The sequence below is a fragment of the Kryptolebias marmoratus genome, linkage group LG16, assembly GCF_001649575.2.
Source record: "Kryptolebias marmoratus isolate JLee-2015 linkage group LG16, ASM164957v2, whole genome shotgun sequence".
NCBI classification, from domain to species: domain Eukaryota; kingdom Metazoa; phylum Chordata; class Actinopteri; order Cyprinodontiformes; family Rivulidae; genus Kryptolebias; species Kryptolebias marmoratus.
In genome coordinates, this window is record NC_051445.1 from 1,794,748 (window position 1) to 1,815,802 (window position 21,055).

The following is a 21,055-nucleotide window of genomic DNA, read 5'->3' on the forward strand; positions in this document are numbered from 1 at the left end:
CGTGCACGCACACCACTAAAGGCACCATATGTACACTCTGACTGGCCACATGAGGATTCAAAGGGATGTTTTTACCACAGAGAGCATATAATCCTCAATCTACTTACAGTAAATTCTAATAATAGGGAGGTAGATAAGAGTACACTGAATTTAAATCGCATTTAAAAAATAAAACAACCACATTACCACATCCTCACGCTGGGTAGAAACCCCACTGTGTCTCCGTGAAGTGCTAATGTGTCACATTAGGGCAGATTAAAAGATACATTAGCATATTCATGCTGCAAGTACTGTAACAAACCTGCCAAGTCTGCAGAGGTGACCTACACATGTTAAGAAACATCTTTTTATAAATCAGCAGCTGTGTGACACTCACTGTCTGTCCAACAAAGGAAGAAACTAATAAATATTTTCTTTTCAGGAAACTTCAGCTTTGATTATGACACATCTGCCTTGGAATTATTTCAGTAAGCTTATGCTGCGTTGCGCTAATATCCAACCAGAACTGCATGCCAGGAGTTTGAAACTGAAGATGGGATAATTGAGCCAGGTCTTTTCCACATCTTCTCAGTGATGTTGAGGCTGGACTCTGGTGGCCAATTCCTGTGTGAAAATTCACGATGTGAAGATTAAACAATCTGCACGTGTGATGTCACTGGACTGTTATAGCAGCCGTGCACCGACACAGTTTTTATACAAATGAAATCTAATCTAATTCTTTGTTTTATTAGCGACACCTACAGTTCAGGAGGAAAACAGCAGCAGAACCTGTATAAACACAAACAAATTACCTGCCAAAAAATTCTAAATTACCTTATTTTTTCCAGAAAATTGTATAATTTCCACATTTAAACATTTTATATGTTTATTATGTTCCATTGTGAATAAAATATGAGTTTATGAGCTTTACACTCTATTTTTATTTACAGTTTGTTTATATGTTTGTAAAGTGTAATTTTAAAACAACTTACTTTTTCTACTAAACATTGAATGCAAGTTTTTTTTTGTCAGACTTTACAAAAGATTTACACAGCATTTCCTCCATCATGAAAGTTAAACTCAATACTTCCAGATTTAAATAAAAAATTAGACAGTTCTTATCTCAGCATTAATATTCCACTTAATTGTTTGTTTGCTTGATGCAAACAAAAACTGATCTTTGACCCCTGTCAGTGTTTAATAATTTGTTTCTAACTAAAACTTTATAATTACTGCAGTATTTTTCTACTTGGAGTCTCTTGCCAATTTGTTTGGTTAAAATATGGCGATATCTTCGTTTTGTGCCTGGCAGAGTGTCGATGCAGTCAGAAAAGCTGAAGAACAGTACCCTCTCCTGGCCTGAACAGAAAGATGAGATTTTACTGACAGCAGCAGCAGATTAGATGTCTATGATTGTGAGAACGCAACCTTCTGAACAAATTTAGTCATGTGAATGAGCATAACATGTCCAGTTTAAATAGATTGAGAAGCGAAGAATACAGAGATCAAACTGAACAATCTCTCTCCTTTAATAAATACATCCTCTCTTTGTTTAACAGCAGTTTTCTAGTGAAGCTGCCTGGTGGTGAAATAAAAATATTTCCAGCTACACTTTTATGATCAGTTCAATAAATAAGCATCTAACGAGTTGCTTATACTAAAATCTATACAGTTTATTCAAGAAACAAACAGTCCTGAAGCACTTTTAAGTTGCTATGTGGAATGTTTTACTAACAGGTAAGCAATTATTAGTCATGAAGTGTTGAAAACAAAGATGCACAAAGACTAGAAAACATCTCTTTGCTCTGTTATTAAATGTGTTAAATCGATTCTGGCTCATAACAACATTATAATGTACAAAATAAAGTCCAAGCTCCAGAAACAAAGACTCAACCTGTTGCATTCAGAATATGTAATAACGCCCCAGTCTTCTCTGTGGACTTCTTCCAGTTCCTGGGAACCATCATCACCCAGAACATCAGTTCCCTCATCAAAAAGGAACAACAGAAGATGTGCTTCTTGTGGCAGATGAAAAAGTCCAACCTACCAAAGACAGTGACGGTGAACTTCTACACTGTCATCATGGAGTCCATCCTCATTTCTGCCGTCACCTTCTGGTACGCTGCTGCTACCGCCAAGGACAAAAGCAGGCTGCAGGGTATCATCAGGACTGCTGCCACCTGCCATCTCTCCAGGACCTGTATTACTACAGGACTCTGAGGCATGCAGGATAGATTGCAACTGGCCCCTACCACCCCAGACACCCTCTGCTTGAGCTGCTCCCCTCTGGCAGTAGGCTGCAGTCCATCAGGACCAAAACCTTCCACCGCAGAAACAGCCTCTTTCCAACCGCTGCAGGCCTCATCAGCAAGGCCCGGGTCTTACAGTGACTGTAAAACCAATACTGTCATTGTGAGATACTACTGGTCTCAAATTCTCTTGCTAATCTTATGTTTGCTTATAGGTAAAGAACTAAAGAACAGCAGTTATCACCAGTTTCTAATGGAAAAAACTAGACAACAAATGGTAAACTGCAGCTTTTACTTCAGGCATATATTTGAAAAGGCCCCACTTATACAGTGCAATGTGACTAGACTATAAATCCACTGGCATGTGTAAGCATGTGCTTTATAATATTACACTTGTGAGCTATGATTGTATTTACTTTATGTATTTCAGCTACAGTAGGGTTATCATTTTAGATACAGCATCTACAGATACACTGGAGATGTATCTGTAGATGCTATATCAAATATAGCATATAATATCAAATCATTGTTCTGACTCACAATTAACCCTGATCAAATAAAAAGTAAAATAAAATTTTATACCTAAATGAGCAACATGTTCCTTGTTTAAGCCCTCCATCAGTGCAAATGACGAAGTTCTTTTTTGAGATGAACTAAACCAATACTTTTCTGTGAGGAGCATTTTACCTCTTCTTGGTCCAACATGTTGAATTGATGTCCAGAGCTCACGCGAAGACGGGGGTTCCAGTGGTCGTGGGATGGACGTTCGTGCAAGGGACGGTCGTAGATGGGGCGCTCGTGCAAGGGCTGACTGTAGGAAGGTCGTTCAAAAGAAGGTCGGTCGAAGGAAGGACGGTCGAAGGAAGGACGGTCGAAGGAGGGTCGTTCAAAAGAAGGACGTTCAAAGGAAGGACGGTTGAAGGAGGGTCGTTCAAAGGAAGGACGTTCGAAGGAGGGTCGATTAAAGGAAGGATGGCTATAGGAGGGACGATCGTAGGAGAGACGTTCCTGTGAGGGACGGTGGTAGGAAGGAGCTTGGAAGGAGTGAACGTGGGAGCGATGATGGTGATGATGATAGGAGGGTGGGACGGCAAACCTTGCATCTGGAAGGTGGAGAGGAAGAAGGAGGAGAGGGGCACAGGTCGAGGAGCAACAAGGAGGAGAGAGGAGGGAAGACAAGGTTAGTTAGGATCTTAGGTAGGAGGGCTGTGACACCAAGACATGTTTTTGTCTTGAAAACATCAGTGTCAGGGGTTATAGTGTTAATTTAGAGAAGTAAGAGATCAAACATGTGATAAAAGTGACTTCAAGCAGGCCAGTGAGCTCAGCATGTTGGAAGTTTTTATAAGAACAATAAGAAGACACTTGTGAAGCAATATCCCAAAACTGTTTGTCAAATGCAAAATACAAGTACAAAAGGAATGAAACAGAAAAGCCAAGACAATCTTATTAGAACCCAACATAGAACCACAAAACCATGGAAAACAGAAGACAAACAGAAATATTACAAACCACAACAGGAAAACCAACAATCTGCACTCCACTGTTGATCTTTCTTCTGTCCTTGCTCTTGTTTAACTTCTGATGTGTTTTTACACTCTATAATGCAAAAAGCAACATCTCTCTTGAGTCTATAGATAAAATTTAAAATGTTATCATGCTGGATTTACTAAACTTTTAAATATGACAGTCTTAGGGCCGCAGTTTAGAGATTAAAGTGTAAATATTACTGACAAAAAAAGTTGCAATACTGGGAAATAAATTGTGTTTCAAGACCTAATCCAGAGGAAGTGAATCCTACTGTGCTTCTGAACTTGACTATTTGTATCATTTGTTTTTATTTTATCTGAGGGTTGTGGAAGCACTGTTACTGAGTTAAATACAAAATAACATGCAATATTTTAGTTGAACTCGTCCAAGGTACAGTCTATTACTTCCACTGCAGTGGAGCTGTCAATCCTTCACAATAAGAGTCTCGAATCCCGAATGTTGACTTCTAAATACTCTCAAAATTCCTGGTGGTCAAAGCTGCAGTATCCGTTAAACTGAAGAACAATAATGTAAGCTATTTTTTTTTAAATTTCAGATATTAAAAGACGGGTTTTAGCACTCAGTGTATGTGTTTTAAACTTGTTTTGTAAAGGATTGAAACAGATTCTGTGAGGTCCAGTGCAGCAAGAGTATAAACTACAGTTCAGACTGGTTCAATTAAAAATGGGACGTTATTTTGTAGTTAAATCCAGTAAAAGTGCCCCCATAACCATCAGAGACAATGCTATTAACAAATGAAACAATTACAGTTGGGTTCAGGAGCACATAGGGGTTCATTTTCTTTGGCTTAAGTCTTAAAAATATTACTCTTTTTTTTAACAGTGTAACTTTTTTCTGTTAATAAAATTGACACTTTAATCTCAAAGCCTAAAAATAAAAAAATCCTCCTCATTTTTTTTTTTTTCTTCTGAATTGCCCTAATACTCACTCGCATTTAAGACTTATGTAAAGAAGGACAACATCTTCCTATCGGGCATCCATCTCCAACTGATTCAATTGGTTTAATTTGATTTATAAAGTTTCAAACCAAATCCTGAAGAAAAACCCTTTTCAGAAAGATTTCTGCAGTGTGCGAGTGAGTCAAAGCACATTTCCCCTGCGGCTCGCTCCTCTATCACCAACAAAAAGCCAAATTTACGCTTACAACATCTGGAGGGCTGTGTTGCACACATTCTCACATTTACTCTCAGACAAGAGGAGATAAAACTGTTGTTTATCTGACCCAGTACACACTAGAGTGGCAGACTGCTGACACTTTATACCCCTGTGGTGTCCACCAACCCCCTGTGCGCTTCCTTTTTTCTTTGCTTTGTTTTTTTTGTTTGTTTTGTTTTTGATAAAGGAAATAGATCATAGAAATGACTGAATAAGGCTTTGCATCCTCCCTCCATGAATCTGAAGAAAAGCTTGAGGCTGGCAGTGCATCACGGCATGTACAGCATGTCATAACGGATTATATTTCTGCATCATCATTTCACATATTCTCCCCCATGCATGATGCTTCACAGTATATGGCTGCAGAGCTTCTACAGGAGCAGAGAAGCAACAAGAAGCGATTGTCTAAATGTGGCAGAGATAATGAACCTGTTGATCTTTCAGGTTCCTGGATTAATTATGAATCCAGGAATCATCTTAAACTGATAAAAAAAATTAAAATAAGCATATAGGAATAGATGAATCAAACAGAGTGGTCATAAAGTTTTCATGTCAACATGGCAGAGAGAAGTTTTAACTCAAAGTCAACCTTTAGTCCTAAAATTGCACTTACACAATGAGATTAAAAAGAAAAAACAGGATTTGGGCAGACAGAAGCCTGAGGACGGGAATATGAGCCAGCGTGAAGGCGATGCATTAAAGGGTCACAACAAAAACCTCTACTGAGCCTTCATCTCCACTCAACTTTTTGAAAATGAGATCTTTTATAGGAAGTGAAAAGAAAGAAAATGCTAAATGTAATCCAAGAGGGAAATATGGTGCGTGTATAATCTGTAATGTGGTGCATGTATAATCTCATGAACAACTGGACGAGGTTTTAAGAAACGGTAATGAGGTAAGGTTTATGTGGAAGTAGCCTAAGAGTCATCCTCGATACATATTCTGAGCATTGACATATCTCGCCAGATGTGGCTGTGGTGGCCATCTTCAGGCTACCATGAAAGGTGGTGGGCTTTATGCATCTGTTTAAGGATTGCCGGGTTTTGATTTTGTTAACAATACAGAACTAATAACAGCAAAGCAGTAATCCCACAATGAAGAGTTTGTTAAAAAAATGGACATGCTGCATATATTTTAAAGGTATATTAGTTTATGATTGTAAAGCTGTTGTTCCTAAGTTGTTTTCCATCACATACATGTGTCTGAAATGTAGCTCCTCTGAGAAAGTATGCTTGTCATCACAGAGTTACAGAGAAGTTAAGCACTTTGTGACACGCTCTGTTCAGAAAGAAACTAAGCTCCCAAATCCAAAAACTTAGCAACTGTGCAGAGCAAAGTCATGATGTTGAGATATTCATCATGGGGTAGCAGCATGAGTCATCCACGGCCCAATCTTCTACTGTTGGCCTACCTCTAAACCCTAGAGGCTGCCTATTAAGAGCCTGTGAAGCTCAGTGAACAGAATTTCAATGAGCACACTCTTTTTTTGTGCATGTCTATTTGTACACACAGAGCACATAAGCACACAAGCACAGCTCTAGGTTGCTGGGATATTCAGTAACGATTTAACACAAGCAAAAAAAAAAAATGCTGACATGCCTCTTCTCTCTGCTCATCTTCCTCTCGCTCACTCTGTCCTTCATTTCCTCTCTGTATCCTTCTTGCTGTGCCTTTGTTTCACTCTTCCTTCCCTCTCTGTGGGCTCTTTTTCCTTTTTCTGCTGTCCTTAGCAGTTTACAAAGAAGACAGCCACGCACCAATCCAATCGGATGACTGGTCAGCCTTAGTCAACACTGTCATTACTGAGACCTGACAGACCTAATGTTGATTTATACACATCACTGATCTCTAAAACAGTGCTAAAAATAAAGCTAGCAATATCCCAGGGCAGCCTGGAGCAGCAAATGTACTCCTGCAAGCATTCTGAACTGAAGCATCTTACTTTCAAGACAAAAAAGATTCACATAATGGAAATATTATTGCTGTGACCGCAACTGCATCACATAATATTGCATTTACAGATGCAGATAAATTTGTTTGTACCCTTTTGTTAAAGAAAGAAAAACCCACTAAGGTCACTGAAATAAAAGAAAAAAGGCACTGAAAATCAGACATTCCATTTTAACAGAATTATTTTTAAAACTGGCCTTCACAAAAAGGATGGTTACTTATGAAAAGCTTAAAAATGATTTTACCAAAGGGACATGTTAAACTAAAGTGTGTCCTGTAATCAGCATCAGAGTTGTATTTAATCTTGTTATCAGTCAGTCTGCCTATTAAAGGGGTGACAAGTAGTCACAGGGCTGTTTGGTGTCATGGTGTGTACCACACTGAACCTGGAGCACAGAAAGCTGAGGACAGGTTGTCTCAGGAGCTTAAAAAGAAACTGATTGAGCAGCAGGTTGAAGGTAAAAGCTGTAAGACCGTCTCCAAGCAGCTGGATGTTCCTCTGACTACAGCTGCTCAGATTATTCAGAAGGTCCACAGGACTGGAGACAACCTCAAAACTGATAAACTGAAGAGACGGATAACATGAATGGTAACCAAAGATAACAGAGGTGAGCTCCAAGGTGAAGGGTCATCAGTGTCAGATCACACCTGTTTGAGACAAAGTGGACATAATGGAAGACGACCGAGGAGGACACCAAATCGTAAAAACCCAGACCGGAATTTGCCAAAATGCACATTGAGAAGCCACAAAGCTTCTGGATGAATGTCCTTTGGACAGATGAGACAAAACTGGAGCTTTTTGGCAACAAATCCCTTTCGCTCGGTGTCAGGAGGCATGGTCTGAGTTGTAGGTCATGGTTCCTCCAACAGGATAATGACCCAAAACACTAAAACACCAAAAACCTCAGAACCAAACACTGGACTGTTCTGATATGACCTTCTGGGTCCTGATTCAAATCCTGTTGAACATCTGTGGAAGGAAATTAAACATGTGGAGAAGGAACCCCTCAAACCTGAGAGAACAGGACACTTGTAGACACATGTGGACACATGTGGACACTTGTGGACACCTGTGGACAGGTGCAGAAGTCTCAGAGATCACCTGACTGCAGTGATCTCCTCAAAAGGTTGTGCAACAAAATATTAATGTAAGGGCACCATCTTTTTGTCAAGGCCAGTTTCATTAATTTGATTTTTTAAATAATTCCGTTGAACCAAAACTCAAAAGCAATGGTAACTTTTCATTATTGATTTACAGTAAGTTTATATTATTATTACTTTTGTCAGTTTTAAGTTATTCCAGTGACTTTTGAGGTTGCAAACAAATTTATCCAAGTCTTTAAACTGGACGACTACAAGGAAGAGCAACAGAACGGAGAAGAAGCAGCGCCGCACTTGGACATGTTCCGATTTAGAGGATCCGTATGTGCAGAACAGGAGTGCTGCTGTCAGGGCTGAATCAAACGGATGTCAAGTGTCAGGAGATGGGGTCACAGAGGCCCAGAGATATAAGGATTCCTGCTGATGTAGCAACAGCGCCGGAGCTCTCAATCTGCTGTTAGCTGCGAGGGGGAGACTCTCACTCATTACCTTTAAATTAGCTTTGCTTATGGTATGGGAATGGTGTGGGAATGAAGTACATAAATAACTGAAAATCTACATGGAGAAATCAAGCTCGGCTTCATTAAAAGGTAATAATTAGAAATTTTCTGCTTCGTAGCACATAATTACATAAATCTGTCTCTGTGAGGTTAATAGATTTGTTGATCAATATCAGTTACTCAATGATTGCCTCATAAGATGGTGAAACTGTTGGCTTTCAAAACTGAAAACAGCAGTTTGCACATGTGAAAAAGTTTTTAAAAGCTTGAGACATCATTATGTTCATGAGCCATGTCTGTCTAATTAGATCAGTTGTGAAAATATGATTTTTTTGTAAGAACCAGGATGTTGCCAAAATTAAAAGACATTTTTTGTTTGCTGTGGCAGCCATCTTGAATCAGGTTGACTCCAAAGGTAAATCAGTAATAGATGTACATCCATCGATTACTTTTTCAGACACTTATTAGCATCTGTCCAGCAGTTTATGCGATATTTTGCTAACAGACAAACAGGGTTAACACCAAAAGTTAACACTAAAGTTTTAACTGAAGATGCGGTGAAATGTGTTGTGAATTTGTCTCAGTTACTACCAAACTAAATCTTAGCTCAATATCTGTAAAACTGATCGAATAGTAACCAATTTTTAATTTTATAAGTTAGATTAGCTGTGGCGGCCATCTTGAATCGAGTTGACTCCAAATATTGTAGATGTACGTACATCTAATGATTACTTACAGAGAGTTTATTAAAATCCATCCAGTAGTTTATTAAACATTTTGCAAACAGACAAACACATGATCGCCAACTTTTCATTTTGTTTAAATTTACCTGTTTTGATCGTGGCTCTTCTCATTCATAAACTTTAAATAAAATGAAAAAAACTTTAGTTTATAAGGTTAAAATAATCAATCAGGGCACTTAATGACATCTTCAGAAACATGGTGTAAAGACTGTAAAGCTGCAGATCGCTGGTCTCTCAGCCATGAACTGACATTAGAATAATGATTGAATTGTGAAGCAGAATGACACAGCAGTTCGCCTTTTTCACAGAGCCAGAGGATACTCCACATCTTTTTCAACGGCACAGCGGGATGTGAGGGGAAAAAAGGGAACTTTGAGCAATAATGCATTTAAATCCTCAGCCTGACCGCATGTCAGTGCTCCCACAGCCCTGAAGTCAGGTTAGTGGAGAAATCTGGCAACTATATTTACAACCAGTTTTTTATCAGATTCAAATCAATATTTCTGGTAGACTTATTGATAAATTGTTGCTTTTATGATGTGACTTGGTTAAAGTTGTAACTCGTAGTATTTTATTCAGGGTGGATAAATTCAGTGATGGTTGAACTTTCTACTTTCCATCCTGGTCACTGAGCAGCGTTTCCCCTTCACAGAGAAGCTGGAAGCTGTGTGGAAATGGGCTCTAAAATGTAAGGAAGAAGTTCTAAAACATTTTTTAAAACTCCTTGTGTTTGCTGCTCACAACCACAGTCCTGACCTCATATTTTTCACCCTTTGCCAAAAGGCAAAAGGCAGAGGATGATGTTTTTGCAACTGTTGGTTACCAAAATATCTCATGAACCATTGGACAGATTTAAATGAAACTTTCAGGAAATATTCAGTGGATGTACATCGAAAACCAATTTACTTTTGGAGTCAAGTTGATTCAAGATGGCTGCCACAGCCAACTGACCTTAAAAAAGACCAAAATAACTATACATCAGTCCCCAACACATATTTTAAACTCAGATTGTTTAAAACTTTATCATTAACTGTTGGAGTCAAGCCTGTCTGTCTGTTAGCAAAATATTGTTTTAACAGTTGGACAGATTTTATTGAAGCTTAGTTATTATTAGATGTACATCTACAACTCATCAACTTTTGGAGTCAAATCAATTCAAGATGGCCACCACTGCTAGACAACGAAAAGGTAGCCACAGCTCAGTCAACACTGATGTAAAATTTGGTGTGGTAGTAGCTGAGAGTCATTCATAACACAGACTCTGAGCATGACATCTTGCAATAATGCCTGAGATCCTCAACGATTGAGCAAAAAGGTTCAAACCATCGGTTCTCCAGATAATTCGATGTTTAAAACTCTGGGATGAAAAACGATGAGGTGGGATATGCACTCCTTTTAAGGAACGTTAACATTTACATGATTCCTGAGATGTAAAACAGCTCGAATGGTTCTCTGAAAGATGAAAAAGTTATGGAATACAATAATCTAATTTTCTTTCATAAAGAATGGTCCGGTGGTTTCTGCACTAAAACATATAATAAAGGAAGAATTAGGGATCTTCTCCTAAACATTTTTACAGAATTTGACAGGCTCTCATTTTGGCTGCCACTAAGAAAATTACAGCTCATTTGACTCAGGAAACTTTGTTAGTAAAAAAAATCAAAAATCAAAAAAAAGCTTCAGTTTCTCTTTTTAAGGGCAGCAAGAGACCTCAGATATCAAGCTATGAAATAAAAAAAATATATTCTTAATCACTTCTGTAATAATTATCACAAACTGTACTTAATTTTGCAATCAGCGGCTCCTAATAAAAAGAAAAAGCACCAAAGTGTCTGTGTCCACCAGCAAGTGTGCTGTTCTGTTCTCTGCCTGGAACAAGTGCAAAATATTTGTCCAAAATAACTTCTCTTCCCAGACGGTTCCCCTGCTGTGTGAGACCAGCGAAAGGCTCTGAATGTTTCCATCTACAATAAATCCACTTCAACCTTGAGGAGAGAAACATTAGATGAGAGGCAGGGAGGATGGTGCGGGTAAAAAGAGTGTGTGGACGTGTGTGTGATAGAAGAGCTGGAGAGATGAAAAGAGGGGAGAGTATTCTCACCTATCAGATCATTCACCCAGCCCTCGCGCGGCACGTCCCGGGTTCCCCATTGCTCACCCAAAGCATCCACACGGCGTCACTGTTGCTGCGCCGCTAGCGCCTTGAATCCGCCCCCAACTCCACCACACAGGAAACAAGGTTACAGCCCAAGAGATGTCACTTCCGAAACACCCACTCCCACTCGCTTGCTCGCACTCGCTCCCTTACGCCCCCAGCCTATTGCCATGACAACCGAGAAAAGAATAGAATATAAGTAAGTGTTAAAGGGACAGAAGGATCAGAAAGACAGGGAAAAGGGATAGATGGAAAGAGACAGACAGAGATGGAGAGATGCAGGGTCAGAGGAAAAGTGGGGAAGAGTATGAGTGAGAGAGATGAATGAGTGGGCGGGGAAAGGATGGATGACAGAGGAAAGAGGATGAGGGATTGAGAGCGAAAGGAAGCATGTGGTGGGATGTGATCCGGGGAAAGGGAAGAGGAGAGAGAGAACTGTGGATGCTGCGAAGACGAAGAGAGACGAATGGAGCGATCAGAGACAGAGAGAGGGAAAGAGGGAAGGAAGGGAGGAAGCAAGGAAGGAAGAAGGACACTTTTTTGGGAATAGGGAGCCCACATCTTGTTCCCATAGCAACACATCCATCCATGAAATACTGACTTGTACCTCCCTCTCACTCTCCTACTCTCTCTGTCTCTCTATCCCTACCTCTCTCCTGTTTTCTTTCCATCTTTAACTATATATACACACACACGCACTGTGAGCGTAAGTTGGCACTGAGTACGTATGCAGTAATCCGAGCTCCGCAACGTTGTCAAACAGCATCAAAAGATACCAAATATATCACCGGGGCACTGCACCACAATTGCTGATCTGTGTTTTTACTCTCACTATAAGCATGATTTTAATTCCTGAAGACATTTTTAACCCCTGCTATGATATAATACACTTATTCATTTTTTTTTTGCATCAAAGTTATTGGTTGCTGCAGTCACTCCTGCTCTCCAAGTTGGCAGTGAACCAAAAAGGCAAGTATACTGTAAAGGCTTGATGTAGGCTTGAATTAATTACTGTGGTGTCGTTGGAAAACATCTCAAGGCAAGAATGCTCCTAATGGACACACGGTATGGCAGAAGGAAAGGCTTTCCATCAAACCTGTGCAACTTTTTAAAGAAAAGATATCAGATACCCTGTGCTAAAATCCAAAGTTATGGGGAGTAAAGGTAACGATAAGGTCCAGCAAACTTTCTAATATTTGCTTTGTTCTTAAAAGAACTCATAACAAAATATGAAATCAAACATAAAAAAGCTTTTCCTGAACAGTTTGAAAGAGTTTACTCCAGTTTTTTTCAGATATACTAAATGCAATTCTAAAATGCGGGTACGCACTCAATGTGAACAAAACACTCGGCTGAAGCCCCACCCACATGGAAACAGCGTTTTGTAGATACACAAAAAGTTTTTTTTTATGGTTTCATCCTTGCATCCACATAGGAACCCCTAAACGGTAGTTTCAAAACTGGGTTACAGAGTGAGAAGATCCTCGAATGCCATCATACAAGGACTGCCATCTTTTAAAAACAATGATGTCATATTCTGCATAACCTACCACACCAATGGCAGATTACCTGCCTGTGTTTGTGCTGCAGGTGATAGTTTCTTAACTACAGTAAAATCATCGTATACTGTGTTTCTTCAGTAAGCAGACAAGGCTGGTTAACAATAACAGCATCTTAAACAGAACCAAGCAAAAATCATATTTTTAATATTATGTCAAATAATCTAAGGCCAAAAAGGTTTTCATCACTTTACTGAACTGTCATCAATAATAACGCAGCAATATACAACAAGTATACATTTAAAAAATGTAAGAAATGTGAATAGATTAGGTGAGAAGGTTTGAAATTATTTGGCAATAAAAAAAGAATAGAAGAAGGACTTATTTTAACTTTGGGTTACAGTAAAAGAGAACTTACTGATTAAAACAGACCCTCTGCTATGATCCCACCTGGCACATCCTACCAGCTTTAGTCATCCTTGAGATGTGTTTATAAGTTGAATAAAAATAGAACTAACAAACAAGTCAAGCTCAGACTTCAACCCCACATCTGCAGAGAGAGAGGAAAAAAAGATGAGGTTCAAAGTTGCTTCCAGAGCCTCAAAACTCCCTTTGATTCTAGCAAAGCCAGATGTGTTAACGACATAAATAAAAGCTTTTAAAATAACAGAATTTCTTCAGAATATATGCTGAGAATTCCAAATCCACAAAAAGAACTGACCTTGAGTAGAAAAATAAGAATGTAATATGCCTAAAGGGGGTGAGAGTAATCGATGTGGCCATCATCCCTCCGTGGATCTAAAGCGGTCCAACTTTCAGGACCAACTCCTGGCAGCGGCTTCCCAGATCCACCCCTCCCTTCTCCCAGCCATCTCTCACCTTCTCCTTCTGCCCATCTGTTTCTCAGCCTCCCCCAGCTCTTCGCTCTCTGGCTCCCTATTTGGTGTCTCACTTCTGGATGTGGCCTTGTTTTTTTCTTTTTTTTAGCCTTCTGTATAAATTTTATTGAGCTCTGTTTTCAGTCTCTGCTTCTTCAGTCTGATATTTAATAATGGCATCATCTTCCCCAATAAATCTAAAACTTATTATATCTTTTTTTCTCCACCATGCTTGTATTTTAGCTTCAAATCTCTGCAAGATTTTATCAGCCACCCTAATTTGAATGTCTAATATCCACCTGAATTTCCATTGTCTCGTCTTAAGATGAGCTTGAAGCTGAATCTAAGTTCTTTGTAATGACACTGGCATTAGAACGTGCACACATGTAGGCACAAAAATGAGGATTAACAAAGTGCTAATAATAACAACACAGTAAAGAATAAAGACAAATACCTCCATCTGTTCAACCTTTGTGTTTGGTACCATTTGCTTTCCGTTGTGGGAGGAAAACTGTTGAACAAGTAACACAAATGGCCTCAAGGTGTCCCTGTTAATCATTCAACCAGTTCAAATCTTAGAAAACATGAAGCTGGGAACCAAAGGTGGTGCAGATTTGTTAAGGTGGGGTTGTATGGAGCGCTTTTAAATAATTAGTGTCCTACCCGCTACTGCATTCAGACTGGTCTCAGTTTGAAAAATCCAGAAAAAAAAAATTTCCATAAGTGAAGTCAAGCTAATTGCTGCCCAGAACAGGACCCATTTATGAGTAAACTCTCACTGTCTACAACAACGTTAACTAAGTAATTTTCTAGCAATTCAGGTTAATCCTACATGAAGTATTCTAGACAATTTTATTTTTGGACTAAAGTGTTGTTATTGCCTGCTTCCACAAGGCAAAATATGGGCAATAACGTGTCTGCTTGTTTGTTTGTCTGTCACCAAAGCACCACAGGAATAATTTTATTGAAAGTAATCACTGGATGTGCATCTATACCTGATTAATATCTGGAGTCAACCCAGTTCAAGATGGCCGCCACAGCTGCTTAAACTCAGCAAACACAAAAATGACTCAGCTAATGTTATCGATATTAAGCTAAAATCCGTTGAGAGAGTAGCTGAAAGTCATCCCCAATATAAAATCTCAGTGCTAATTGATCATATGAGATCATTAACCATTTGAGTCCATCAATTAGTAAAAATATCTCATGAATCACAAGCAGATTTGAATGAAACTCTCAGAAAGTTGTTGTTTGCCTTTTAGCGGCTCTCCTCTGCAGGGGTCTCCACAGTGAGGGAACTCGTATGAAACATTTGGTAATTGTTTTACACCGGAGGTCCTTCCTGATGCAACCTGCAGCTTCAGGATTACGAGACTGCAGCACTGGCCACTGATCTACCGTACTCTGTCTTTTCTCAGCACAAGATGATCTTAATTTAAGACTCTGGCATGAAATTCTGAGGATATACATCCCTATTAAAAATGTCAGGGTTTTAATTTATATAGTTTATAGCTCATGTTTCTACAGTAAACTTGTTTGTTTAGGGTCTGTGAACTGTTGCACTTGTGGCATTATTTCCAGATGTAGCAAACAGCTTTTTTTAACGTAGACAGCAGTGAGTTTGCTCTGACAGACACACAGCTGGTGAAATCTGGTGAAAAGGGAGAAAAGAAAAGAAGCAAAGAGACCTACAATATGTATAAACTGGCCAGAGAAACTGTATTGTAAATGAGAACTAATGCTAAGTTTTGACTGGATGTGCTGCCCCCAAATGGCCAACAATATAAAAAAAAAGGGTTTGACTGCAGGCTAATCTGGTCCAAACAGTACAAATGAATGACAAGAACAGCTTGAGGCCATTCAGGCTTCAGCCAATAGCAAAGTTGGCGTGTTCCAGCTGTACAGTAGCTTTTTTCTCACAGTCCCCCTCTCTGCTGCTCTTTCGCTCTTGAGCTCCCACTTGCTGACACTCACTCCCACAACTCTCTTTGGCTCCCCTGTTCTCTGTTTGTATTCCTCCTTCACTTACACAATGCCTTTTAACTCTCATTTTAATTTCTTCTTATTTTTGTGGTGATGTACAGCAAATCCTCAGTTCTTTACGTCAATTCGGTGAGGAAATCAGGTTATCAATTCAGAAAAGCAAAAAATCAATACAATATCAAGTCCAGTATTAGTAGGATTCTCTGTGGGAATTTTACAAAAGCTGTTAAAATCAATACTTTTTTCTCTAATATATTTTCCTCTAATGCTTGGTGGTTTTTGTTCCTTATGTCCCCTCACTCTTATGAGTCATCCCAGACCTCTTTCTCTCTTTTTAATCTCAAACTTTCCATTTTTCTTGCATTTTGCACTAAACAGTCTGACAGACTGCTGAAGAAAATCCAGGTTATGCTGCAAGTCCTTTTTTCACTCAGGGTGTGAATAAATAAACACTGCAGGGAACAAATGAGACACTGGACATCTCTCTGTGATCCTGCTTCATTTAGAGGTGTTGGTGTGCTTCTCTTCACGTGGCTTTGGAAGTGATAATGTGCTAGGAGGAAAGGGAGCTCCGTTAGTCACTAATATGAACTTTGTCCAGTTTTAAATGACTTGAAACCAGTTCCTGTTAAGTGGCAACTAAAACTGTGGTATATGATGTCTGATATTGATTTATTTTGGATTTTTGCAGTATGACTGCAGATACTTGCAACAACCAGGATTTGTGTTGCTGATGTAAAAACGTCTCTTCTTTTAGCTCGTTTCCTAAAAGTCAACTGTAGAATCCAAAACAGCAAATTATATGGTTTCATCAGTGATTTCCACAAAGGCAATAAGCGAATCAGCAACAATTTATCAAAAAAAGATACTTGATTAAACCAACATTTTCATATTCCAAAAATCTAAGAGGCTGATTGCTAATATGATGCCAAAATCTTATTCTTTGTGCCAAAATTCAATAAAACTTTGCATGTTCTTTTATATTTTATGTTTTAAATGCATTTGAATGACTTCAGGATCAGAATTTAAGCAAACTACTGGAAATATTACTATGAATGTAAAACTCTAAAGCCTGTTTATGACGACAGGAATCAGTATGCTTAAGTTTCCAGCCCTCGCCTCCCACCCATCTCACACAAAACTCGACCGTGACATCTCTCTGCAGGCGGTGGGCGCTTAAAAAGGAGGCTTCCTGTAGCTTTATTGGACTTGGCCCAGCTGAGCCCAAGGAACCAAAGCTGGACCACCAGGTGCTCACCAGCGAGGTCCCTCCCAGGCCTGACTGCAGGAGGCCGTGCAGGTTTCCCCGTTCTGAGTTGGAAAACCTGTTTTCTGTGGTCTTCCTTGAACAAGATCTTTTAATTTATGTGAATACACAAAAAGGTTCAGCATCTCAATCTTGTGTCCACATGGAAACAGCGTTTCAGGAACCCAAAAACTGTGTTTTTTGAAAAAGGGTTCCAGATTGAAACAACATGCTGATGTAGATTCTCAGTGATCCAGGACATGGTAAATCCAACAAAAGACAATTGGACTTCTGTTGTGTAGTTGAAGACGTTTCCCTTCCCATCCAAGAAGCTAAAAAATTGGGTTTATTTAGAAACTATCCTTCAGCCAAAACACACCTAGCATCCTTTATGCACATGCTTAAAAACCCCAGACAGCATCATGGGAGAACTAAAACCCCCTCCTCCACATTAAGGTGGTGATTCTGTAAATGTTTTCCCATTAGGTAGAGATCCCAATGCAAACCAGACCTCATTGGAGGGATTATATATCCTTTCTGGCCTGGGAACACCTCGGGATCTCCCGTGAGGAGCTGGAGAGGTCTGGGTTTCCCTCTTAAACTTAGTATCTCCACAGTTTGACCACAGGTTTGTAAAAGCAAATGGATGGATGGATGGATGGATGGATGGATGGATGGATGGATGGATGGATGGATGGATGGATGGATGGATGGATGGATGGATGGATGGATGGATGGATGGATGGATGGATGGATGGATGGATGGATGGATGGATGGATGGATGCATGGGTGGATGGACAAACAGATGGATGGATATTAAACTGTTTAAATTCTAGAGTTGCCAACTCTTTCTACAAGCGTTGCCTGTATAATATCTCGTTGAGGTACCTGAAGCGAGACAAAGCCATTTTTCTTATTGCTGACCTCTGCAGGTGCCAATAAGCACAGAGCAGAGATTAAGAAAGAAGAAGTATTGATGTCAGGGAGACCTTAAAAGTTGCTCATATCCTCTAGTTAAACTGCTGCTCATGTAATTTCACTGAGAAATTGCATACACTGGTACTGCATTAGACAAGAGCAACATTACAAAGTAAGCCAATATGTTATCTGCTGCCATGATAATTGAATTTTTGGTTCCAGCAGTTTTAAAGTATAATCAGAGGGTGCTCTGGTGTAAGTTGCGTTCCTACAGTAACTACTGAACCGTTTCAGTACTTGCCTCTGAACATTACATCCCTATAAGCTGCTCAGCTACTGTATAAATGCTTGAATGAAGACTAATTAGTCATTAATTTATTTTAAAAAACTGATATTTTTGTTATTAATTTATGCAGTAAGTAAAGGACTTATAGATAGAAAGTCATAAAAAGGCTCAGTAGGATGTCAGGTTTCCACCACCCCATTAATTAAATCTACTTAATTGGTGGTCCTGCAGCATCTTTAAGGACAATTTCTGTTCACCAGCCTCCAATCAGGCAGTCTAAGAAGCATCTGAGCCAAAACATACAGACTGATAAACAGCTGCTTTCCAAGATCTGTAAACCTCACACTTCTGAATCATAAAACACACATCCAAACAATACACGTGATGGAAAAGTGACATAAACCTCAGCTGCAACACATAATCATGCTGCTATATTTTTAAATTGGCAAATTCATGTTCTTTTTGTTTGCATGTTTATATCTTCTTCATATCTAGCTTTTTTTCATGCACACCTTTTTTTAATAGATGGAGACATAATTCCATGAAAATGAAGGAGTAATATGAAGCTGTGAATTATCTCATGGCACATAGGGAGACCAGTCATAGTGCCTGTCAGTTAGAACTTACATAGAACCAAAGAAAGCTAAATATTTTCTGAGATGGTTTTTGATTTAAATGTTTGCAAACCACTGGTTTGACCCATTGTTGGAACACAAATCTTTGTGGAAACCGGATGAATAAGGGTTTTTTGGAGATCTATCTGAAAACAAATTACAATTTATTTTCTATAGCTACTTAATTCAGTTCATAGTCACAAAGAGCTGATGTCTATCTCCAGCAGTACAACCTGGACAGGTTGCCAGTCCATCATAAGTCAACACAAAACTATAGGATAGACAACCACTGGGCGGTTTGGCATCAGAAGAGTAGGGGGAATATCAAAACAACGACGGGGAGCATGTTGTTTCGATGTCATCCATGTTTCTTTAACCTTTGAACTGTTGCCCTCACAAGAGTCTTATGCATTCAGTTGGCTTGAGTTTGTTTGACATATCAAGTAGTCTGCGATTTTTCTTCTGTCGTACAAAAATCTTCTGACCCAGTCTATTAGTGTGTACTCCAAATGTTTTCAGAAACTGTAAAGACTCTGAAAGTTGCGTGGTGTGCAGTTAGACTGTGGGAGGAAACTGGAGAACCAGGAGAAAACCCAAACAGGCACAGGGAGAACATGCAAACTGCACACCGAAAGGCCCCAACTGAGCTTCAAACCCACAACCTTACTGCTGCGAGGCAAGAGCATCAACAGCTGGCTTCATCGTTCAGCCCTTCCCCGACTCAAGTGAAAACATTTACTTCAATATTTAGACTGGGGTACTCATCTACGGTGGCCCTGAAGTGCAAACCACAACAACATTAACAAAGCACACAAACAAAAAACAGAAACACAATTACATTAACAAACCGGAAAAGGTAGATCCCAGTGGGAGACCTGAGAAATCGCTGATTGGACGAAGAAGTTTTTCTGGTTTTCGCGCGTTTGTTGAAAATATGAATGTTATCGGTGATCATTTCTTGAAGCCTCTTGCCACAACTACTGCAAAGGTTTGGTGACTGCTCAACCAGTTCTTTTCCACATTTTGGGCAATACATGGTGCTGTGACCGTCTTCCCGCCTACCGAAACATTGAAAGAGCAAAAGCCCGAACTTCCCGTTCAAAAGTGGTGTCGTCCAATCAGCGATTTCTCAGGTCTCCAACTGGGACCTACCTTTTCCGGTTTGTTAATGTAATTACGTTTGTTTTTTGTTTGTGTGCTTCGTTAATGCTGTTGTGGTTTGCACTTCAGGGCCACTGTATTCATCCATATTATACAACAAAGTAAATGAATAAAAATAAATAAAGCTGTTAATAAACATAAAGTTAAAGGCTCATTTAGCTAAAAATCCTAAATGACTTCTAATGAACGCAATATAGATAAACTTGTCTAGGTTGTCAAAGTTCTGTAGACGGCTGAAAGTGCCAAAATGATTGGTTGGAGAGCATTACTTAACGCTAAAGAGACAAGACTTTTGAAAACAGTTACATATTTTTATAAAAGCGAGCATTGTGTTAGATTCCAAATATTCTCCAAAGCTTTATGTGTTGGGTAACACTTTATTTGTTAAAGTTGAGAAATGTGAGACTGATTCAGACTGCGATCGTGGTGGGCAGACAGACTTGAACAGGAAAAGAAAAGAAGACCAAATTGGAAAGGTTACCATAAGAACAACTCTGTTTTAGACTAAATGATAAATGCTAAATGATGGTTTGACAAAAAGGTAAATGTCTGCTCAAAGTTTGTAAGAAAGTGCACTGCTGTAATAATTAAATATGTCTTTGTTGGATATGTTTTATTGCTCTGACTCCTTTGTTGTGTGTTATATATTTTTTATTTATATTTAGTGTTATTAATTGTCACAATTTATATACAAGGTGCAGAGCTCAATTACATAATTAGGTGGCAGGAGGTGTTCAAACAAAAGGTCTTTTATTTAATTTGCTCAGAGCAATACATAGAACAACAAAAAAAAATCTAACAGAGAAAGAAAGAAATCCAAACAGACACAAACTTGGCAGAGATGCAGAAAGCTGAACTGACACTCTAAACAGCTTCGCCAAGAAATATTAACAAGAATCAAACAAAACCCAAAACCAGAATCCATGGACCATGACATTATTATATTACTGTTTTCCTTCTTTTTGCTTTGATGAAAATTAGGATTTTTTTAAAGATGTCCACAGAAGCTAGAGAGCTAAAGTAAACAAGCACACTGAAGTAATCTCACTGTCTGTGTTTTACTCTGAAGCTGAGCTCGGTTTCCAG

At 39.1% G+C, this 21,055-nt stretch overlaps 1 protein-coding gene across 10 annotated transcripts in view; it reads right to left on the reverse strand.

Annotated features, from left to right (window-relative positions):
• syngap1b (synaptic Ras GTPase activating protein 1b) overlaps positions 1–21,055 on the reverse strand; it is a 147,151-nt gene that overhangs the window by 100,846 nt on the left and 25,250 nt on the right. For 8 of the 10 annotated variants that reach the window (XM_037980223.1, XM_017433305.3, XM_037980226.1 and 5 more), the window contains one exon: positions 2,916–3,331. The exons of the other annotated variants lie outside the window; for them this stretch is intronic. In XM_037980223.1, the coding sequence (XP_037836151.1) occupies positions 2,916–3,331 (416 nt within the window). The remainder of the gene's footprint in view (positions 1–2,915; positions 3,332–21,055) is intronic. 10 annotated transcript variants of the gene reach the window in all.